Source organism: Cygnus atratus, chromosome 3 (genome assembly GCF_013377495.2).
Source record: "Cygnus atratus isolate AKBS03 ecotype Queensland, Australia chromosome 3, CAtr_DNAZoo_HiC_assembly, whole genome shotgun sequence".
Taxonomy (NCBI): domain Eukaryota; kingdom Metazoa; phylum Chordata; class Aves; order Anseriformes; family Anatidae; genus Cygnus; species Cygnus atratus.
The window spans coordinates 44,546,735-44,571,710 of record NC_066364.1 but is presented as its reverse complement, the minus strand read 5'-3'; the positions used below and the strand labels follow the sequence as shown (position 1 = coordinate 44,571,710).

At 37.4% G+C, this 24,976-nt stretch overlaps 1 protein-coding gene across 7 annotated transcripts in view; it reads left to right on the top strand.

Annotated features, from left to right (window-relative positions):
* ASCC3 (activating signal cointegrator 1 complex subunit 3) overlaps window positions 1–24,976 on the top strand; it is a 283,273-nt gene that overhangs the window by 20,012 nt on the left and 238,285 nt on the right. For all 7 annotated transcript variants that reach the window (XM_050709555.1, XM_035561717.1, XM_035561719.2 and 4 more), the window contains exon 4: window positions 3,346–3,929. In XM_050709555.1, coding sequence (XP_050565512.1) covers window positions 3,346–3,929 — 584 coding nt within the window. The remainder of the gene's footprint in view (window positions 1–3,345; window positions 3,930–24,976) is intronic.

Genomic DNA, 24,976 nt, shown 5'->3' with positions numbered 1-24,976 from the left:
GGGCCTACAGGAAAGCTGGGGAGGGACTCTTCATCAAAGAGTGTAGTGGTAGGACTGAGGGTAATGGTTTTAAACTGAAAGAGGGTAAATTTAGATTAGACGTTAGAAAGAAACTCTTCACTCAGAGTGTGGTGGGGCACTGGCACAGGTTGCCCAGAGAAGCTGTGGATGCCCCATCCCTGGAAGTATTCAAGTCCAGGCTGGATGGGGCTTTGGGCAATCTGGTCTGGTGGGAGGTGTCCCTGCCCATGGTTGGGGGGTTGAAACTGGGTGGTCTTTAAGATCCCTTTGAACCCAAATTGTTCTATGAATCTATGATTACATGATTAGTTTACATATTTGTCTTCAATTTAGATATTATGGTATTTTTTTTGTAAGTAATGTAATCTACTACTCAGCGTGTGTGTTTGAGGAAATGCTGCTCATCTGGAAAATATTTCAAGATTCACATTGTATGTAAATGTGAGACTCAGGTGATGAAAACTGAGGTTTAAATAAGGATCTGGTTCAGGTACTAATCAGGCACAGCAAACTGTGTAAATCAGAGCTGCAGAGAGGTTTGGCAGAGGTTTGGTATCATTTTCCTTTAATCTGAATATTTATATCTATAGCAAGCAACTTGCAATAAGGGGAGGAGATCTTCACAGTTGTTTTAAATATCCACTGGTTATAATTTAATCAAAGAGGTACTACAGTAAAATGTTGGCTAAGTTAGGGCTGACATATATAATGACCGTAAAGTTTGCAATAGAAAAGGTAAAACCTTTGCTAGTATAGCAAGTAGGACAAAATGTCTGGTGGTGGAAAAAAGGTTATAAGCAAAATGAGTATCTGACATTCTTAGTTGTCAGTGTTATTTATGAAAATAATTCAGCAGACTTAATGTTTTCTGTATTAATGACAGAAACGGGTATTTGCTGTATGATTTTTTTATTTCCAGCTTGATGGAAGAACATTATTTTTCTGCAAGAGCATTATTTTTTCCAAACTTTAATGGTAGGTACAGTGTGGTAGAGCAAATTTAAAGACCTTAAAAAAATAGCAGTAAGTTTTTGTGTGATGGAGTGGAAAGGACAAAACAAATGAAAACAAATGCATGATTATTTAGTTTGACCAAATTAGAAAGAAACCATCAGCTGGGATGTTTCTCAATAAAAATACGTAATGTTACGGCGACACACACCAGAAGAACAAAATACAGTGACTGAGGCACAAACTGAACGGACAGTAATGTTCCCATCATCATCATCAGAAATGTACTATTGGAAAAGTATTGTATGCTATTTTAGCTTAATTTGAAGGAAATAAATTCTCAGCCTAGTCTACGGATACTGTAATATTGATTTACTTGATGGGGAAAACATCAGTTACTGAAATGATGTGATTGGCAGAAAAGCAGAAAAGGAGAGAGTAGCATTCCTTGCCATCTTTGCTGGCCCATTATATTTGGAGGGGAGGGGGAATACTTTCCTGGGAGATGTTTCCACAAATAGAAGGCACTGGTAATTAAGAGTTAGCACCTAATAAACCTAAGAGAATTCTCTAGAGACTTCTCTAGAGACTTTCAGTATTAGCACTCTTTAGTTTTAATACTTTCTACTTCTGTTGCAACACTAACAACATTTTGAATAACGATATGTATTTGCACATTAGAAATATGAGTGTGGTTTGTGCAGCCAAATTTAGGTCTGTAAATTTTCAGTCTTTTTCCTTTGATTCCTATGTAGTTAATGCTGAGATGTAAGCTGAACCACGTTTTTTTCTGTTGAGATATCGCGTGTGTGTGTACTTATGTTTATGTAGCTTATCTTCCATATCTAATTATCTAGGTATATATTTATCATGTAAATGCAGCCTGAAACATCTTCTGTGAACTTCTCAGCTTTTCAAAGTTCACCACAGAGAAGTTCAAAAGAAATAGTGAATTTATATGTTAGGTTTCTAGTTACTCATCCTTGTTCCAGCTGCTTCATGCTGCATTTCTTCTTTTTTTTTTTTTTCCCTGTTACCATGTGGGGGTAAAAAGCCATTGCTTTTGTTTAGGGTTGAGCTTAACTTACATTGAATTGAGTCATAATGTCAAAGTAGTTAATAATCTTCCAATTGAGTTCAGAAGATTTACAGACAGAAAGGAGGGCCATAGCAGAGCAAATGCATAGGACCATAACAGGATCGCAGAGGTATACAGAGGCAGGCACATGACAGTTTTGAATACTGAAAAGAAAATAGCCACATTTATTGTGTCAAAAGTGCCATTTTGTGTGTTTTTTTGTTTGTTTTTTTTTTTTTTAATAGATAATATTTTTTCTTTTAAAATAAGTAGTTTGCTTTAATAATTCTTTTGAATTAGCCATCCTGGAGGTGTTATCACCACTGTTACCACTTGAATCATACCATTTTCTGGTGGAGTTCTGCCAATCAATCCTGATGTAGCTGAAGAATTGAAGAGATACAGACATTCTGAATATATCAGTCTGTAATACATTAAGCTTTTAAGATGTTTTAAAAAATCATGAAATCTTCTAAGAAATTATATATATATATATATAAAAATAAAATACCTGCCTGACTTTTTAGAACAAATTTGTAAGGTTTACTAGAAGTTGCATGTTTTTCGTGTATTGGAGTGGGGAAAGGAGAATAGAGAAGGAAAAGTATGCTGGCTGTCTTTGTTTATTTTATGCATGATGACCTTTTCATTTTGTTTAGTAGTGACATTTTGGTTCATCATATGGTGTGTTTGCCTATGTTCTCATTAAGTACTTCTGAGAATGTGTAAGAAGTAAATTCATTTTTTTCTCTAATTGTATAGCTGTTGATTTGCACAATACGATTTTCCGTAGGTAGCCTAAAAATATAAATTCATGCATTTATTTATTATAACTTCTTTGGGCAATTTTTCTAACACCTGCATTCCTGCTTTTGGTACTAATGAATGCATTAATTCCTAGCTGCATTCTGTATGTTTAGTCTGTTATGAATATTCAGATTAGGCAGCGTATAAACACTGATATAAAGTGGAGTTTTGTTACCTTTAAAACACTCATAAATATACTGGTGTGAATTTAAGACCTCAGGCATGTTTTTCCTTTTACTTGTAAAAAATAAGAAAGCATGGGTAATCCTTAATACGAATTTCTAGTGAGTAGAACGATAATGAAGACAGATGCTTTATTATTGTATACCTTTTTTAATTCAGTACCTTGCAACAATTGCTACTTGTTATGGTCTTCATTTCATATCTTTGTTGATGAGACGCAGCGAGAAGTTGAATACAGTTATGTTGTAGGTAATGAAAGAGAATTAGTTTGAAGTGTATAAAGTTACATTTGTTTTTGTTAACAGTTGGAGCTGAAAATGGACAAGAAGCAATTGAAAGTGGAGCTGTTTTTCTCTTTAAGACATTTCACAAGAAAGAATGTGTTGGTCATGATGAGACAAAGGCTATCAAGCAGATGTTTGGGCCATTTCCATCATCATCTGCTACTGCAGCTTGTAATGCCACATGTCGGATTGCTTCTCACTTCACTGAAGAACAGCTTACAGCCCTCATACAGATGGCTGAAGAGCAAAATGGTGATAACAGAGTGCTCTTTGGTAAAAATATAGTGTTTTCATTTGACATGCATGATTTAGATCATTCTGAGGAGCTGCCTCTAAATGGTGAGGCTGATGCACAAAGAATTATAAGCTTAGATTACAATAAATTTCTGAATAACCAGCTGGATCACTTGAAGAATTACTGTGATGAGAAATCTGATCTCAAGTCTTCGGAAAAAATCGATGATTCTTTTCTATGGTCTGAAGTTGGAAAGTACCTGAATGAATCTCAGGGGGCAACCCCTGGAGGACCAACAACAGAAGATCTCTGCTGTACTTTGTATGAGATGCTTGCTTCTGCCAAAAGTGGTGATGAACTTCAAAATGAGGTACGGTAGAGTATTAACCATACTGTATGTATTTGGATGTTGCACAAAATCCAAACTATTTCATATTGGATTATGCCAACATACTTTACTGAAGTGTTATCTATGCTTTCTTTGTCTTAAGAAAAATTACACGGCAGCATCATCTCAATCCGCTGGCCAGAAGATAGATACAGCATGGATTTTATGTGAATAGTCCAATTTTTCCCCATAACAGAAAAGTTATTTTTTAGCCATTTGTTCACCTTTTCTGTACTTCCTTTTAAACAGTAGCTATTCAAAAGTGTGAGAACTTGCAAAGCCACACCAAAGGTAACTATACTGGGCAGGTTTCAGAGCCTTCCCATGGCTGGAAGGGAAAGGAAGTGGAAGGAAAGTTGGAGGACTGTGCAGGTGGTGCTACTTTAAAACTTTGTCATGTCACTAACTTTTTTATTTTTATTTTTTTAATAAGTAAAGGGGGAGGGTTTATCACAAGAAGGGCAGAGAAAACTTGTGTAGGTCGGAGGATGAAGCTGGAGGATAAACATAATGGTAGAAAGGGGAAGATGATTAAAGACTAGCAAAGAGGCTTTGAAGCCATGTGCAGGAGAGATGAATGGAGGGGAATAGAGCACTGTGTTTGAATGAGGGTGGCAAAAAATGCCTGCAATTTGCTCATCACTTCTGACAAATTTTCTATCATAGTGGCTTTATGGGAGTTTGATTATGATAATATGAAAAAAATTGTGCGCTCTCTGTCAATGTACACGTATCTTTTTGAAGATTATTTAGCAGGGATTTAACTCGTTTTCTTTGCCTTTCTAGAGAGGGAAAAATAGGCTGAAATCTGTATCTTGTGTTGGATTTTTTAAGAATACTTAGTAATAAAAAGATAGGTTTTTTCCCTGTTCTGGTTATTTCTGCTCCTATATCTCTCTGGAACCCAGAAGATATTTTTCTTTGTTGTGAGTGCAAACACTGCATGGTTAGCATGTTGCCTTTCTTTGCAACAACCTCATTAATTCATTGTTCATTGCATGATTTGGAGGTGGCGGGTGTGAGGGGACATAAGCCTAAATCGAAACATCACCTTTTGTTAAAAGCTAGCTGACATTTGTGTTGTGCTGTCTGTTAGAGCAGTCATGACTTGAAAGTTTCTTCTGGGCTTTAGATTTTGCCTTCATTTAGAGTTTTTTTTTTGTTTTTATTATACCAATTTTGCTGGTGGCAGCATTATGAGCAGATGGTGCTCTTAAACCTGAAGATAACCCATTTCTAGAACTAGGTCATACATTTGCCATATGAGATGGTATAACAAGTATGTGTTTGTGCATACTGAAAATCTTACATTAATTGGGGTGCCGCGCACATGCTAAAGTCTCTAAGCTCTATGAAATTCTTTTCTTTATAAGCCAAGAAAAAAAAGCTATTCATATGAAAGGCTAACTATTTGTAAATTAAAATCCAGATCTGTAAAATACACTTGCATATTTTAAAACAGTTGTGTTGTCTGTTCTTCTGTTTAGGAAGATACCACATAGCCTGCTTATCACTAAAAAAGAAAAGAATGTGCTGGTGGTGAGAATATTGGGGAGGCATAAAATCATAGAATGGCTTGGCTTGGAAGGGACCTTAAATCTGGTTCCAACCCCCTGCCATGGGCAGGGATGCCACAAGTTGACTTGAGGAGTCAATTCCTCAAAGACAATTTCATTTGATCCTTAAGCAAAGTTTATTAAGATTCCAGATCATATTAAGAGTATGAGTATTTTAAGATCATTTCAGGGGTAACATACTGTTTTTTGTAGTGTGGATAGACACACATTTATGTGTAGTTTTATATCTACTTAATGAACTCCACGAGTAGTTGGAATGATCTTCCTTCTCCAGCGGTGTGTAGCTTGTATTTAAAGTGATTGGTGAAGTAAAAGAAATACCTTGTTCTTTGTTTTTGTGTTTAAGAACATTCCACGCTTCCTTTGGGACAGTTTGTTTATCTGAAACATCACTGGTGACTATTAATTAGAGGAAAATTGATTCTTATGCTTGGAGTGATATGGAAGTTGTAACACTTTCCAAGCATTTAGGACACTTGCTTTTCATTGGGGATGCAGTCTTGTAAAACTAAATGACAGATACTGGAGTGTGCTTTTCTCCTTGTATGTCATATTCTGTTGATGAGTACGAAATGGTAATGATGCAGTAACAAGACCATTATTTAAAAACGGGAAGAAAGAGATCATGACAAACTATAGAGCTTAGCCTAATAACCATCACTTTTATTTTATTTTTTTTAATTAAAAGTTAGTATTGAGTGCGTTCCTCAATTGTTTTTGTCAGTTTCTACTATAGGGCACTTTCAGAATGAAGACTGGGGGCATCTGAGAGCAGCAACTTTGCTTCTGACCCCTCCAGGATAACTTGGAAGAAGTTTGAGTAGTTTGGTGCCCCTGTGGTTACACTGTGCTTGTTTTCAGAGGCTCTCTTTTTCCTGTCGACTCTTGTCATAATTTCTCTACAAAATATCTCTGAATGTTATTTTGGAGATATCTGTCTCTTTTTTTTTTTTTAACTGCACAGGTGCATTATCCCTTTATGGTAAGAAAACAGGGAGAAATATCGTAAGGAGATGAAATAACTAGAGAAAGAAGGCCTCAGTGGAATCAAAATAAAGATCTAGTTTATACTGCATAGAATATGAGAAATTATCCAATTTATTCATCTCAGGATAAGGAAAGAACTTTGCCCAAATCAAATTAAGGAACACTGATGTCATTCAGTGTATTAGATTACAGGGTTTCCCAGACAAAATAATGTTAAATGTACTACAAATGACTAGAAGAACACTGGGCTATGACAGGAAACAGCAGAACTATAATACACAAGAAAATTGCAAATAGTCATTTGTTTATTATGTGAATAGTACATATGTTTACTTCTCTGTATATAAGGTACATTTGTTTGCCTATAAAGTAAGACACATGAATTTTATTGCTTAGGCTTCTTTTGTCTGCTTTATTCTTGTGCCTATGCCTGGCTCTCTGCATTAAAAGGCAGCATATGCAAGTACTTCAGCTACTGTACCCAGGCCTTCCATCAGTTAAATACAATCCCGTTGTATTGCAAACTCTTACAGGGGAAATAAATGTTCCTGTTCGTGTAATTTCTAAGAATAACTATTTTTTTATCATTCCTCCAGAAAGAGAGTTGGCTTCTGCCTTGTCACAAACACCTGAGAGCGTTCAGGTGGTGAAACTGCAGTAAGAGACCAAAGTGTGGTGATGGGGAGTTTGGAGGTGCTCGTGCTTTCTTTCAAGGTTCAAAAGCATTCACCTCAAAGCAAAATAGACCTGAAGTCAGGAAAGTACAGGGCATGGAATATAGATTTTATATCATCAGAAGTAGTCAAGAGTTGGACAGGACCTCTTCCTATATGGGGATGAACCTTCTCCCCATATAGAACCATCCATTAATATAGTCATCATCAGAGCCAGGAAGTTATAGCTTTATTATTAAAACCCAGTATTTTTATGCTCATTTCAGAACGGAAGTTAATAGATTATTTTGCTGTTTTATTAAATCTGGGGTGTTGTGTTTTTTTTTTATCTTCCAATGTAATATTTCTTCTTTTCTGAATGCTTGATGTAGCAATAGGGTTTTAGACAGCTTTCCCCATGCTCCTCTGTGCAGAGCTCTGTTGTCTCTGAGACTTTTTCCTGTAACGTTTCTTTAGCTGCCTTTGCACTAGTGGCAATATAATGATTTTTTTTCTTTTTCTGCTTGAGTTCCTGTGTGTTGTTTCTGTTGCACTATCCTAATCCCATCATGAGTGTCTGCCAATATGCTTTGTTGGTCTAAACTGTAAATGTTCTTGGGATCAAGAGCAAGGGGAACTTAACTAATTTGTTAATTCAACCAACTGGTAGGAAGCTCCTCTGTGTCTGCCAGCAGCCTTTCTGAAAGAGAAGCAGAGTGAAGGAAAGCAAACTTTCACAGAATCTGGAGGGGACTTTGCCTTTCAGTGATACAGTACCTTAAATGAAGGAAGACTCTCATTAATCAAAGAATGTGAAAACTTTGTCCCAACCTCTCCCCTCCAGACTGTTTCAGAATCTTGTTGCACAGATGTTTAAAATGAACCCTTATTATCTGCTGTCTAGCTTTATTAAAGGCTGTTTTTATGATAACATTTTCTGTGCTACAGTTGTTCTTTTTTTTAAAGAACACTTTAAAAATTACTCCTGAAAAACTCTTTTTTTTCCAGACGATGCTACTATGCCTTTTCAATGTTGCTTTTCCTTTCATTTACCCTTCAGGCAGTTCCTTGCCAACTTTTCATTTCTGTATTAGTGCTTGTCTCCATGAATTTAATAAGTCCCCATGTAGAATGTTGCAGTTCTTTAAATTAAGTCCAGATGTGACACAACTGGTATTTATTCATTTTATAAGTTAATTAGTTGTTAGACCAGCTGATGTATCTCTAGTAAGCCCATGCTACATTTAAACTGTTTTTGATATACCTGCTCTCTGATTTTTTCCATTAAACTCCTTTTAACTTTTTTCCAGTCATATATATATATTTTATTCACAGTGTTATTACACTTGTAGATGTGTGCTTCCTGACCTACAATTTGATGTGTCAGTTTTTGAAGATTTATGAAAGATTGTCTTGCACTCAGGCTGCAAGAACAGGGAACTTTTTGGTTTCTAGCTTTGATATGATCACTTTTATATCTGTATTCCTTTCTCTTCTATCCAAAATCAAATATTCTTCTATAACCAGAGATGAATTGTAATTCATTGATTTTAATTGAAATTTACAAAGTACAAGGTTGGTAATTAAGACCTGGAAGGTAATAATGAGGAGTCAAAATTTGTCTTTCAAAAGAGAAATCTGTGCTATGGTAAGGGACCCAGTTAGTGAAGTCAGCTGGTCTGTGGAGCTCAGAATGGTAAGCAGGCCCAGATACTTTTAAAGCAAAAGACGCTAAAGTTGTTCTCTGTGGCAATATGAGCCTATAAATAAAAGAAACATAGCAGGAGATGATACGGCTTTTTTTTTCTTCTCTGTAATAATCTTTTAAGGTGTCTTTACAGTCTACCCAGTTAAATCTAGTATAGCATCACCACCAGAAGGAAATATCCACCATTTCCCATAAGTAGGAAATTTGTATGTAAAACTATTACTAAATGATGATTGCTGTTAAGTAAGGAAATAAAAAGCTATTCACAACTATAGGTTATAGGGTCTTTACTCGAGTTACACAAACTTGGATTTAAATGTGTTTGTCCCCTCCTGCTTTTCAAAGGCAGTGCTTAGGGAAAATCTAATTGTATTACTTCTCCAATGCTATTGTTGATACTAGGAAATAAGGTGTATTTCTAAAACTGTGTATACTTCAGCCTGCTGTGATCAGTCTTTTTAAAATTTCTTCACGTCTAAATGAAAATACGATAGACAGATTTGGCAAAAGAAGCAGTAACCTTGCACTTTGCAGCTTGCGAATCACAGGGCATGCTGTCCACGGTAAACCATGACTGGTCAGTGTAGCTAATTCTGGTCAGAGTGGAAGCTATAGAGCTCAGTAGTCAACAGATTTTTTCTCTAGGAGCCCCTTTAGTTTCAGCTGTTTGTTGTTTTTTGGCCCCCTCCTGAGCGCCTCAAACTATGAAAAGATGCATTTATTTATTTTTTAAGCAGAGAAGGCCTGTGTTTGATTTGTTGTTTGTTTGTTTTAATATTGACTGCTAAATTAATTTCAGATATTCATATTCTATAAACTAGTTGGTTGAGAAAGGAGGTGAGTCCCCTTAAAGTTGCCTGGATAATCGTCATTACTGTGTTTACTGGAAAAACTGCCTCGCAGTGCAGCAAGTAAGGAACATTTTGTGAGGCTGGCTAAATTTCACCTTCAGCTATCATGATGAACTTTCAGAAAGCCCCACGGTTCTTGGGTTACTATCACTTCCTTTACCTGATGCTGCCCCCTCTTATTTGAACAAAGCTTCCTTCCTTCCCCCTCCCAAGTTGGGAGGCTTTTTTTCCTGATGGATTTATTGCATTAAAGTCATAGAAATTAAGTGCAAATTCTTTCTTATGCCAGTATGTTCTTTTTTAAGTTTAGATACTTCTTGTTTTGTAGCAGGTTTGTTCGTAGTAGAATCTCGTAAAAATAAGTGGAATGAGCCATTGAAGTACTTAAATTTTAACCTTATGAGCAATTTAATGAATTATTGTGTGTAGGAAATAAATAGTCCTTGTGTTTCAAGTATTCTCCATTATGCTGTAAAGTGACCTTGATTTCAGATGTGTTAAATTGGTCTCCTAAAATTAAGTATCTATAAATTATGGATGTTTGTTATTCAGGGAAATCATTCATTTCATTTCCTTCAATAAGCAGGAATCTGTAATGGTCATTTTTCTCTTAAGAGAAAATGAATACAGTCTTAATTTATATGACCAAATTTCTAATATCCTTTAAAAGCCTAACAGTATTTATATGAACATGTCAATTTTTTTCAATGTGCAAGCTAAGACAAATGTAACAATTTGAAAGTACATTGAAATACAGTTCAACAAGAGTGTATTTAAGAGTTTATAATGCAAGCTAGTTACAAAAGGAATTTTGAATTCCTGCAGACTACAGACACTTATTCACTCCTTTGCTTAAGTGAGTGGAAGTGCATATACAGCTTTGCACATGATCACGTTACTTCAGAATAAGACTAAGCCGATGTATAGATTTTTATTTCCTACCAGTGATTTAGTGTGCTTTTTGTCAGTAGCACACGCTGCAGATACTGTTCTCTGTATTTGCTGATTTCTTGCTCAGTCTGAAACACTTGTTTTCAAGGGTAGTCAGAATTTTAGTGTTAAATTTTATATATGAAAACCATATGTTCTGGCTGTTAGTATCGGGGGGAAAAAAAGTGACCTGAGAAAGACTCAACTCTTATTTCTAAACCTGAATTCAGATTAATAATTCTCAGGTCTGTACTGCGAGTGCTCCCTGAGCAGTATGAATATGTAATTCACGTTAAGAGCTCTGAACTCTTCACAGCTCGTGGTATAATACCGACTGTGAAAAATGCCTTGGCATTTCATTTGTTGCAGACTGGTGTGACACTTAGGTGCTGTCTCTGAGATCCCACTTCTGACATACCGTGCAGGCTCCAAGAGAGATGCTTTAGAGAAAAAGGCTGCGTTAGCCACATGCAGCACAGTCTGCTCACACTCAGTCCTTGGTTGATGCTTTTGGTTGGCTTGAGGCACAAGTGGAGCTGGTTTGCACGTGCTCCCTTGGTTACAAACTGATATCGGTGCAGTCGTGAGTGCTTCATTGCTCCCAGAAGCTTCTCCATTCCCTGTCAAAGCCACAGCTTGGCTTTTCTGTGTAAGCTGCCTCTCTTCTCTTCTGGCTTAGGACTCTCACCCGTCAGCTCTCCTCACTTGTCCCAGGCAGAGCCGAAGGTGCTCCTAGAGTTCAGCTCGTGGCTGCTGTTCTCCCAGGTACACTCCGTGTCAAAAGGAGGCTGGGCAGAACTTGGGGCTGGTGAAAATAGTTTTAGTAAGCAGCCTGTAGAAAATGTAGTGGAAAACACTTTTTGAAACAAAATGCATAGCATAATGCACTAAGGCGTAAGTAAGCAGCACAGCTTGTTAGTGGATGGTGATGTTACACGAACTAGGAGCTGTAGTCAGTGGTGAGGTGGCTGACTTGGCTGCCCAAAGTGGAGGAAACAGGAGAGGTGAATGTGTTTTGAAAACTGATTTAGGCTTTAAAGTGATGAACGCTAATCATTCAAGATGTGTAATTGCAAAGACAAAACCTCTAGAATAAAATCCTAGCATCATTAAAATAAGTTGGACATTTGTCCTCCGTTTTGAAACAGTTTTGATTTTACTACTTGTGTTAGTCTGTACCTATGATTTTAAGTTAATCTACAGAGTAGATTTCTGAACTGTGTATATAGCTGATATTTTACATGCACAGCCAGCAAAGTAACACCAGTAGAAAATTTAGGATTGCATTTGTGTTTGCCTTTACATTTTTATGAGACTTTCCCACAGAGGAATTGGATATCTGGGTGTAGACTCACTGGTTCAGTCTGTACTGATTTTAACCATTAACACTATAAAACTCACTGGATCAAACTAAAGTAGTCTTGTGCAACTGATGCAGCAGGTGTAACAATAAATATATAAAACATTTAACAAAAATGAAGAGGGTAGTGCTACTACATCACTTTTGTCCAAGATGGAAAGGAGATTACATTATGATTTCTTTGTTGTAAAAGCTTGGAATAAACAGCTTGTTCTAGATGGAGCAGTTGTATACATAATTTTTATAAGCTATCGTATTTATTACTTTAGTTACTTATCATAGGAGACAAAAGATGTTGTGAAACAGCTTTCAGGAGTGTGTGTGTGTATATAAACACACACATATATAGTGTGTATATTTATAAACACACCTTTAGTACTATCTTTTGTTACTCCTCAAAGTTTATGGAAATCCTGAGCTTATGGAGATTAGGTTTGTGGAGACTACCTGTAGAAATGGCAAATAAAAATCATGGTACATTATTTTGTTATGTAGAAGTCATTATTAACTTTTGTTATTAATGTTAATTTTAAGTTCATTTAAGAACAAAACTGTGGCAGTTAGCTGCTTGACGGGATTTGCAGGAGGAGTTTTTGGAATAAGGAGTCTCCTGACTCTTCTCATTTGAAGTACCTGAAATAAACATTTAAATATCCTGCCCCTATTGGAAAATGTGTTATTGGCTGACCAGATTTAAAAGACGTCAACACCTGTATGTTTATACCCCATTGTAAAGACATTCATTGTAAGCACTGCCAGATATTTTCAGTGATACAACTACATTTCATTTTTGATCTTAGGTGGAGAATGTGTTAATATAGAGTGCCTGTTGGTAGGGAAAGCGGTTTGAGCAGATGACTTCAACATTGCTATGTATGGAAGGTGCTAAAAAATAATTGGAAAAGGGTTCACAGGAGGTGAATCACATAGAAGGTAGCATGTGAAATAAAGTATGAAAAACTGAGGAAACGAAATATGAAAAAATAATTGTCAGGCTGACTTGATGCAAAGTACCAATAGTACAAACATATTTAGTGTGGGAGTAACGCATCAACGGACTGTGGCTTGCAGGAAAAGGCACTCAGAGGGAGGGGACAGCAAAAGACTGGCAGCATAATGCAAATGTTTTGTAAATACTGGTTGTTCTTATTAGTGAGGAAATAACTCACCAAGAGTTTTGGTTAGCTTTGAGATTCTAACAATTTTTCCATCACTATCACAGCTTTTGCAATAGCTCAGTCATTTTCTTTATTAACAAATGAGCATCAGCTCTCAGAACTATTGCACAGAGCAATTGTATACGCCTTGTGAGGCACTCTTCAAATCCCAAACTGTAAGATTTGATTATATTCTCAGTTAGTATTATGACCTGTTTGGTGTTTAAAAATCGTTGTGTTAATGCACTGGCTTTTTAAATACTGCACAGTTTCCAGATACTGTAAATTTTCTGCTCAGTTTGGACATGGGAATTCAGTTACCTATGAGGACTTCAAGCAAAGACTGAAAATCAGGAATACATTATTATTTCAATAAATATTCAATACTAATTTTTATGGAGGGGCATAACTTGACTCCCAGTACTGTTTATTAATGAAAATTGACTGGTTACATATTGGTACTAGTTTTTCATTGTTATTGAATCATTCACCTCTTAATTTAGTAGTGGTTGTTTTGTTTTTGTTTTTTCCCCAATATCGAGCAAATCTAAGTGATGGTTAAAATGTTATCTAAAAGCTGCATAAGGTATTTCAGATGTTATAGATAGTTTACTTATGGTGACAGAAGGAAATAGAGGTACTTACGTGACTCCCAGAGATTCATCTTCTGCTCCTGGAGACTTCGTCAACCAGCCTTAATAGTGATTTTTACTAATCTAATAGTGATCATAAAGTTAACTATTCCTTTAGGATCCTATCTAGGGTTCTTGTGTGAGTGTTTACAACTCGTTATGAATCCCAAGCTTTTTTATCACAGTTAAGAAGTTTGTTAGAAAACATAGAAGAGTAATATCTAGTAATTTTTCCTAGTCCCTTTGTACTTGGGACATTGTAAAGAACAGGAATTAATCATAGACAGAATAGTTTTTTTAACAGCTCAGATTCCTACTGCTTTCGCTTATTTTATTATGTCCCCACAGAATTTACTCAGATCTCATCTCCTCTTTCATCTTTGGAGAAGGTAAAAGACTTTTGCCAGGGAACTTACTGAGGACAATCTGAATTTCTTTTGTCACTGTATTACTTTCATGTAAATGTTTAATAAAAGTTAATTTGTTAGGTTTGTTTCTTAAAAACTATCACACAAAATTTTACAATAGAAATATGTTCACATCGTAGAAAATAATCAAAATTCTTGCTGTCTTTCTTAGAAATTTTCTTAGTTAAAATCAATAAACAAAAGTGGTAGTTCTGTCATGAGTCACAGAATCATACAGAATTGTAGGGGTTGGAAGGGACCTCAAGAGATCATTGGGTCCAACCCCTCTGCCAAAGCAGGTTCCCTAGAGCAGGTTGCCCAGGTAGGAGTCCAGATGGGCCTTGAGTATCTCCAGAGAAGGAGACTCCACAACCTCCCTGGGCAGCCTGTTCCAGTGCTCCGTCACCCTCACTGTGAAGTTCTTTCGCATGTTGGTGCGGAACTTCCTGTGCTCCATTTTGTGGCCATTGCCCCTTGTCCTGACCCCACAGACCACTGAAAAGAGGTTGGCCAAATCCCTCTGTCTCCCAACACTTAAGGTATTTGTAAATATTGAGAAAAGAAGACTGAGAGGGGATTTTATCAAGGCTGAACAGACCGGGGTCTCTCAGCTTTTCCTCACAGGGAAGATGCTCCAGGCCCCGTATCATCTTTGTGGCCCTCCACTGGACTCTTTCCAGGAGATCCCTGTCTTTTTTGTACTGGGGAGCCCAGAACTGGACACAGTACTCCAGGTGAGGCCTGACCAGGGCAATTTCAAGACAACAGTTGAAAATGCTGATCTTTAACACCCATTTTGACTTAACAGCTAATTTAATGTTCATTGATATTTATAAACAACACCACATGAAAACCTTGGATATGATACTATGTTGTAGTAACTTAATCTGCATTTTCCTTAATGAATCATGAAGCTATAGCATTATCTTTTAATTTTGTCTGTGCATGTACTCTTGCATCCAAGATATTTTCGAGTCAGAGCAATGTGTCTCGTAAAACATATTTGCTTTTAAGCATCAGAGTGGCTCTTCGTTTTGTTCAGTAAAAGGACATTCTAGCCCTAACAAATTAACATATCACAAAGCTTATTCCCTGTTACCTAGTTCATAGAGAGCAGTACCCATTATGGGAAAGTACAGATATATATGGATCACCCCTGTGGTGTTTCATCTTTATCTTACCGTCAAAGCTTCTAACTTGGTATGACTCTGGCTTTTCAAGCTCAAAATCTTCTCTTTGTAATTTTATTAAAATTACTAAGAATTTTGTACTCAGACAATACAAAGCTTGGGTCTCATTATTCTTGACCATAAAGCTTATCTGTGCATCTTTCAAATAGAGAAAATAATCTAGTTATTTTTGATACAGTTTTTTCCTTTTCCAGTTTTGGCCTTCTTTTTGAAATTGGAGTCTGTAGTACACAGATCCGTTGATGTCCAAGGAGTGTTGAAACACCAAGGATGATAGAAAACTTTGAATTTTTATCAAAACAGAGACATGCTGTTTCCCTTCGTAAGAAAGCAAATTGAATGGAGTTGAGTGCTGGTTTTTGAGGACAGGACTTAAGATATGATGAAAGAGCCACAGTGAGAGCCAAGAGATGCTAGGGTTCATCCTGGTGCTAAGAGCTGGTTGATCTCCTTCCTGTCAGTAACTTTTCCTCTTTCCTGTCAACTCCTTTACTTCAGTTTTGTACTGAGAGAGAGCTTGTATCTTTGAGGTGGCATAAGGCTTGATCTATTCATGGTAACTTTTGAATCAGCTTAAATATATCATTAAACTTGATGAGATTTTTTTTTTCTAGAACAAGACAGTCTGTGATTGATAGAGTCCCCTTATCTTCCCTTCCCTAAGTTCTTTTCAAATCCAAATGGAGACATAAGGATCCACAAGGTCTACAAGATGCAATCAGATGGCACCTGAAAGATTAAGGCTGACTAAATTAACTAAACACAAAATCACATCCTTCCGAATCATTTTAGGCTGGTGGTTGGGGGGGGGAGACAAACCCAAACCCACAGCTGCTTAAGTCATAAAATTCACAAATCTGGGTTTCCTGTGGTTCTTGATATTCCAGGCTTTCAATTTCCCCATGTCTACTGCAGTGGGAGTGGGGCTTTGCTGGTGGAAGGAGATGGTGCTGGTGCTTGCTGCTGGATTCACTGGGGTGTGTGGATGCCACTGTGCTCACCCTGCAGCCATTTCGGGGTCAGAGCAGAAGGTGAAAAGGGACTGATTTGGATCTATCTCCTTACCAGCCACTTAATATATCTGTCCCTTTGTCAAACTTCAAAGTTACCAGAGAGGCTCAAAATTTGTTTAGTAGTTCACTTGTGTGTAGGTGCACAGTGATTTTGTAGGACTTGTTACCATGCAAAGCTAGGCTAAAAATTCATCTTTCCTTAGCTGAAACCTTTTTCTTCTTTCTTGCATGCACCCCCAAAAATCCAAAAAGCTATGTTTCAGGCAAAAACTTGCCTTCTTTGGCTTCGTGCCCACTTGGGTGCATAGCAAGCCCTGGTGCTGGGCAGCAGAGGCTGGGGCTAGCCAACACCAGCGGCCTTCCACAGCACTGCCCCAAGGAAACTTGCTGTGCCTGGCAAGCTTTCATGGACAATCCTAAAATGTGGACTTCGCTACCTTAATTGAGAGAGAACTAGATTTCAAGATTAGAATTGCTTGTTACTCTTCGTCATTCACCTCTGTTAAGGAACAGAGTAAGGTGCTTGGCTTTCTTGTGTTGTCTTGTACCTTGTTGCTGCACATTGGAGTAGCAGAAGTGTTGGACTGCTGACGGACAGTTCTGTGCTTGGTGAAGCTGTTCTGAAATCATAGAATCATAGAATATCCTGAGTTGGAAGGGACCCATAAGGATCATTGAGTCCAACTCCTGGCACCGCAGAGGTCTACCCAAAAATTAAGGCCATGTGACTAAGTGCACAGTCCAAATGCTTCTTAAACTCTGACAGGCTTGGTGCCATGTCTACTTCCCTGGGGACTACTTCCCTGGGGATCCTGGAAATTGTTGGGTTTTGGAATGGTTTTCCTCTACCAATATCAGCAGGCTCTTCTTTTGTAGACAAGATTTCCATTCCAACTGTGGCCATTTTGTAAGTAACTTAAATCCCGAGCACTGGAAAAATAATTGTTTTGGATGGTTGATTCTAATACAGACGCTTCTGTTAATGCAGCTTTCTGTGAGTTAAAGTCAGGATTTCTTATTTCTTACCCAATTCAATTGTTCTCAATACAGAATGAAAAAGGCATCTGCTGTCTCCTTTTAAAGTTATGCTGTCTTTAGACATTTTTTCCTTCCTCTGGGAGAATTTGGATTTGTATTACTGCAGTAGTGATGCAGGCATCTGTGTAGTATCTTTACAAATAATCATTCAGTAATTCCAAGTGGGCCTATAGCTTTTGCAGGGATGGCACCTGCTCCCTGTGCTTAGAGAAGTGGTAAGTGAAGCAATTAGCTAATTTTAGGATTTTTTTTTTTCAAAATTCATAAACAGCTGATCCCAGAATACTTCTGAAGATAAATACTAGTTTAAGGAATCCTATAACAGTAAGTTTTTTCTACACTTAAATTAGTCTTCAGGGCTTGCTTTTTAAAAGGCACGTTAGTAGTCTGCTGTTTGTAGCTGGGTTTGACGTATTTCTAATTGCCTGAGTCTTTAGGCTAAATGAGCTGGTGGAAATACCCTTGTCGTTCCGTGTTTCAAATTTTCAAAATTAGTGCATCTGTGTAAGTTCCTAATTAGTCAATGTTAAACACCGATAGGGGTAGTAATCTCCCCACTCTATTTACTTTCGCTTAAAAATGTTATGAAAATTTGCTTAGGTGCTTTGTGGTTTTGCTTTTGTTGCTTTTGTCAAGTGTAGTCGGCAGTTTTAGACGCACAAGGAGCTGGAGAAGGCTTTCCATCAAATATGTTAGAATTATGCTGTGACAAATTATAATATTTTTTGATGTAAGAACACTAAGGTGATATCTATAATAAAAACTATCAGGAAACCAAGTAGGTAAGAAGATTGTTTTAGGCCTATTTAGCCATATTGACATATACTATCAATCTGATAATGTGGTTTTTTATTCTTTTTTTATGATAAAAATAATTACCTTTCTTTTTTCCCTGTAACTGATCAGTTTCAGTGTTTTAGCTTTAGACTTGAGTTTGATTTAAAAGAAATCTCATACTCTTAATGCCTGGTACCTGTAGGCTGTGAAATTAATTTTCATGTTTTAATATTCATTTTGGAATTCTTCTTTCATGCATTTCTACAAGTGTATAGTTGAAGTGAAATTGCATCATGTTCTGTGGAAAAAGAAATACAGAAATAGAGAGCCAGCTTGCTGAGGAGAGGCACTACTACAAAAAATAATTGGTTCTACCTTTATTTATGCTTTGAACTTGTACTGCTGGACTAAAAATGTTTCCCATGCTCAAGACCAAATTTCCATCAGTTCTTGTTGCTCTGCAAATGTACTAACTAGAAAAGTAACTGAAGGTTAAGTGTTGTGTGAGAATTTGTTATGAAACCATTATATTTTTGCACATCTCTCACAAAGACCGTGTTACATGAAAAGCTTCCCATCAGCTTCTTACTCAGCCTTGTTCTATCTTTTAAGTAACAAAAACTTTCACCTTTCTTTTAAGGGAATTCCTAGAATTTTGCTGCTGCTTTTTTTTTTGTAGTTTCTAACTTTGTATTTACTTTATTTTGATTGCCCTCTGAAGGTGAAATCCAAAAATTCCAAGCTAACTCCTTTCATGGAGAGACATTTAAGACCTCTCTGATGACAAGTAGTAACTTTTTGTTCATCCTCATGAAGCTGGCACTTAATTGCTCGAGGCTGTCTGAGGACCAGGTGCTCGTTGTCCTGTGAGCATGCCTGCCCATAGGCTTGTTGTTCTGCCATACTCGATCCCAGTGATGCCTGGTATTGCAGTGTAAGAACCTTGTAGTTGAAGAAATGTGTTCTGTATGCAAGTAGTCTGTCAGCAACTCATCTTCAGAGGGCTGGAAGTGCCCATCCACAGTTCACCTTTGAGGCAGGCACAGGCAGTCTGAGCTTGCTCAGACTCTGCAAGTCTCCCAGGTAGAAAGGCTTGCTAGGACTGGAAGATAACTTCTATGTAGGTGGAATTAACGTGTTGGGCTGTGTATTCCAAAATGAACTCTTTGTTTACTTTATCCAGACAGCTTTAGCAATAGGACTATATTCAAAGAAATATGTTACGTTTTCTCTATTATTTTTGAGGTAAAGAATTTATTTCAGTTACTCAATAGCTCACTTGAGTACTACTCAACAGAAGAAACTTGAGACCATGCTATTGAGAGGATTTTTGCAAGGCTGAAAAATGTGAAGTAAAATCATTTGGATACAAGCCACAAAGAGCAGGCATAGCAATTAGTTGCGTAGGTGGTGCTGTGTAGCCTTGGCCAGCTGTTAGGCTCTAAAGGTAGGAGCAGCACTGCTTGGCCAAATTGTGTTCAGTTTCATTTAGTGCCGCAGAACCATGTAGTGTTGAAGCTCAAGGAGGGCACAAGGACCATTCCTAGTCTGTTGTTTGCATTTGAAGAACAAAATATTTTCTGAGACTTTTAGGATTTGTCCCCACTTCACAGAAGATGCAGCAATCAAGAAAATGCTCTTGTGTGGGAGATAGTTTGATGTAAGAGTAATGTTCGCAGTTCTCTACCTCATATTTAAGTTCAAGGTAAGGAGATGATTATTCTAAGGTCCCTTCTAAATTGTGCCTTGTGAAATTGCAAAGTGAATATTAACTATTGTAATATTCCAAGTAAAATCTTATTGGAGTCTTGAACCGTGAGTTCAACAGCAAGGCTGTACTTTTTATGGCTGAGCCTGACTGGAAGATATTTCCTATGCTGTGCATCTCAGTGGAGTTCAGCTTCGTGCTTGTTCCGTGCTCTGGCAGATAGACTGCTGTCTGTCTGCAGGACTGCTGTCTCTGTCTCCTTGCCTTTTCCGTATAACTAGCATATATTGAGTAGAAATTATTAGCATGGGGACCTTGTCTCACCATTCTAATGCAGTGTGACACATCTTGTCCTTTGGTTCCTAGATTTATTACTTATCACACTTTCTTCCAGATATTAAGGCTATGCACATAAAATGAAATTTAAAAATCATTCAGACAAATGTGAGTGACCATATATCACACTCATTTGTGTCTTTATGGTCACTGAGTAGCAGCTGAAGTCATGTGGGACCTTTGTTATTGAAGACATTCAGGGCTGTCTTTTGGGCACAATCTGTTACTGCTTCAAGGAACGTAATAGTTTGGCTGCTTTTCAAGAAACTGCCGATTGACATGCAGCCTCTCCAACCGTTGCCTGCTGTCTAGTTTATCTCATAATAACTTAATAAAAAGGTAGCTAAGAACATTCTCTAAATTCCTTTGCCTGCCCTCAGGCTCTTGGATATTGACGTTTCAGGCCAGAATAATATATATAATAATGTATATAATCTGGCCTGCCAGCACCTACGCTGACAACAGAATCATACCATTTTGCGTCACTTCTGTCAGAACCATCCTAGTTTTTGCTAACAAACTTACACAGGTGTTTTACAGGTTTTTGTGTTTTTTTTCTTCTATCAGGCTGAGTTACTATGGTTGGAGATGATACATACACACTTTTTTTTTGAACTTGCACTGTTGCACGTTGTTTAATCTTTTGCCATCAGCCATGGTAAACTATTAACAGCACTCAGGTTACAGGCTTAAGTGCCAGAAACATGTGTCCACTATTCAAAACTGCAGCATCTTTATTTCTGTTGTCCCCTTCGCGGAATGAACACTTTGGATAAGTAGTAGAAGTGAATATATTAGAAGTAAGAATGATGCTAGGAAAGAGCTGGAAATGTGTCAGAGAACTTGCTTTTACTTTGGTATTTTCTCCATTAAAAGCTACCACTGTGCTGTCACCAACGTGGTCCCCAGCTTTACTGCCCTTCTAAGATTAATTGCTTCTAGTTGGCCATTGAATGCTAGAAATTTCATCCTGTGGACTACTACAGTGGATATGACCCTGCTGACTCCTGGGTTTGATTAACTGAAAGCATTTCCTTTGGAATGAAATGTAATAATTAGCTTCTTAAGCTACATAAATTGCTAGGTATGGATCACAATTTCTCAATTTGCCTTTTATTCTCCACCCTTACTCTAGAATCAAAACACTGCGTCCAAAATTCTTTTCTCAATAGTAATCTCTCTTTAGAGGCAAGCAACAGATTTCAAGAGGCATATTCAGCTTTTTCAGTTGGTCTGTAACTTATTTTTTCCTTTCTTCAGGATAAAATTTAAGTTCAGTACTATGAATGATTTTATCAGCAAGAATAAAATAAGCCTGTTGTATGGGAGAGACTTCATGGCATTTATTTTCTGAAATATTAAAATTCACTGTAAACACTTATCTTGCTCCTGTATGCCTGAGCACGAAGATGTTCTGGGCAGAGCATAAGGAAACAACAGTTATGTGTGAAAGAACAATGAAAGGATCCCGATTTGGTGAATTCGTGTTTCTTGGCCTTCAAAACAAGCTAATAAAAACCGTAAAAGCTTAGTCTCTGTAGTTTGTTGAGAGTATCTCCCAGCATTAAAGAGCTGGAAAGCTGGGAGGTAGCAAGCCTACTTGAGAAAGGAAGAGAGAGGAGAAAATGTCAGGGCTCAAGCATGTGTTGAGTCTCTCCTAGCTCTGCAGGCTGCAGTCAGTCGTGAAAATAATCTGTTTGCTGTCCTGCTCCTTGTGACAGTGACAGAGCGAGTGCTTCTAGTTTCTCCTTTGTGCTACAAAAGGATTAATTTTACAACTGGAGTGGGGTAAGTGTTATTGTATCAGACAGACATCAGTTTTGGAAGAGGGAAGGGGATTAAGGAAAAGCTTGTGGTTGGAATCACTTGTGTTCTTTTTCTTTCCATTAAGTTCTAGCATTTTTTTTTTTAATTAAGATGTCTAGAAACCAGTGAGTTATGAAAAGTTAAGTCTAATTTGATTATTTTTAACATTTTCAGCACTTTGTCTTTTTAGACCTCTAAGTAAGTTACCTGTCTCCTGCTATCTTTGGTGGCTGATCACATAGCAGCTGGTAGTTTACAGCTGAGCAGAAAATATTCATTTTTAATTTCGGAGCACAGAATGTGAGTTTTTTTGTGCTGGAGACCACAGAGGAAAAAGCAGTATTCAGCTTATATGTGGTAATGTTCATTATGTTTAAAAAAAAAAAAAGTCATAAATACAAATACTGCTGCTATATTGTGTGTTGAAAGGACCATATGCTGAGAACATGGATGAGTGAACGTGGGAAGGCCGGGAGAACAAGAGTAATGATCCTTTATTTAAGTACTACAAATGGAATGAATAAGAAGTGTTTTTGCTGTAAAAATAGATTCTATCAGGAATTAAATATTGCTAAGTAACATTATTGAGAAAAGATAACAGAATGCTGTGAATAAATGTGTTAATGAAATGCGGAAAGGAGAATGTGTTAGTAGCAATGCTTTTCTTGGAAATTGTATAGGTTTTATGGTTTAAAAGAAACTGTGGGGAAGTTTTTATTTTCTATAGTGAATATTAGGAATTTCTGTGCAGCTTACGCTAGATATTTGTCCAGAGGATCAATGCAGTTGGTCAGGGGTAGGTGCTTTATCACTTTGAGAGGCTTAGCAGTAGATAGGATTCACAGCTTTCTTAAGCTTTCCATTTTACAGAAATTGTTGCTTTATTTTTCTTTGGCTGCTATTTGTGGTGGTTGATTCTTTATGGACTTATTCAGCGCGGTTGCAGGGCAGTCACCCTGAATAGCATCATGAGGAAGGCCGACCTGTGTGCTAGAAAGTGCTGCAGCCTCCTGTGAAAAGTACTACGCTTGTATTTTGTAAATCAAGATTGCAAAGCAACTATTGTAAGTGCTCACTTCAGCACTATGCCCCCAGCTGAACGGCCAGACTTAAGACTGAACTGCAGTGCTTGGGACTGTGTTAGCATTCAGTAAGTACTGGAGGTGTTGTGGATCTTGTTCTTTAACAGCCTCTTCAGCCATTCCAATCTATGTCAATAATTTCAATTTATACCATCAAAAGATAAAATTACTGTCAAAAACAAGTGTTCTGGCAGAAGAAGGCCACTTTGTTTCTTGATCAGTTGCTTTTTGTGCTGTGGGACTTCTTTACTCCTACAAGATAGAAGCCAGTTTTCAATCAACACAATCTTAATTTTCTCTTTCCTGCTCTCTGATTTATATAGTCAACCTGTTGCTGTGAAGTGTAAGTGCTTTCCAGTGTAAGATTGATAGCAGCAGTGAGGTGGTTACTTTGTACAAATTTTGACAACTCTTTCTCTTTTGAATAAGATAAACTGTATGTTTTTTTAAAGCTCATATTTACTCTTTAGACTTCGATCAGAGTTATCTGAGTAGTGTGACTATTAAGAAGGAAGGCAAATTTTGTGCTTTGTCTGAAGATGCCAGACTGCGTTCTCTTGATTGAAGTTGGATCCCAAGAAGGAGTGGTGTTTTCTCTCCAGCTCGTAAATCAGTTTTCTTAAGTTACTTTAGAGTCTGGTTGCCGTTTAGATCATTAACGGTGTCTATCATCATGGAAGTTCAGGTTGTTTTTCAATTAGTGTATTGCTTTAGGAATTAGGTTTAAAGATTCCAGAAAACATCAAAAGTGTTTCTGAAATGGTAGAAAGCCTTGTGAATGGACCCTTATATGTTATATGTTCTTGAAAGCCTAAGCAAATGAGAAGATAGAGAACTGCACTTTGAAAAGATGGGATTCTGGATAAATATGTTGATGAATAAAATATAGGTCTTACAGAGAAGTCTTCAAGGTGTTTTTTTCTGCACTTTGGCATCTTTTTCTGCCGATGTCACCATTTCTGCCATCAGTGGTAGATGGTGACAGGTCTTGCAGTTTAACTTATTCTCAATTTCCTGGCACTTACGTTTATGTCTTGGTTTGGCTCTCAATGGTTGTTTTCCACCCGTAATCTCTGGCAGCCTTCCAGTGGGTTTGGGAGACAACTTGTCGGTGAGAACAGGTCATTGTTGCTGGTCTTCTGTACTGTTTCACTTCTCTGTCTTGAACAATGAGCTCACTCTGTGTTAGCTGTTTAAAATGTTCTCATAGCCTCCTTTTTCAGACAGCAGCATGTTGACTTGGATTCTGCACACAGTTCTCAACTGCTAGTAGCAAATTAATACTACGCTCTGTCCATGAATCAAGAAGGCAAAATGGAGTGACTCACACTGCATGAGCCTGTCGTGTGTAATACCATACATTTGGTTCTCTTTGACTGGCAGGCTGTCTGGAGACTAGGATGTTATCTTTTCACCTTGGTGCTCCTCCCTCAAGCTCCTAGCCGACTAAGGATTAAGTGAGAGATGCTGTCTTATGGTAGTATCTGCCTCTGGCACAGACATAGAATGTCATGTAACTTTACTGCTTTTTTTGTACAACTCTACTGTTCTGATCAGTTGAAATAGATTCGATATGGTTGTTTTTTGATTGAGAGTACACTGGGAAAACAGGAATGGAAAGATATTTTCCTGTTCTAAAACTGTCATCTATACCCCAACCAAAACCCATCTTTTCTGATTGAACCTTGTCTAGCTTGCTTCTAGTGAGAGTGATGCTTTGGAGTCGTTTGCAGAGCTGAAAGTGTACAGTGGATATTTTAGGAATAAAGTGTCAATTGCCTTTTTCCTTTTGTCTTTGTTTTGGCAACATTGTAAGT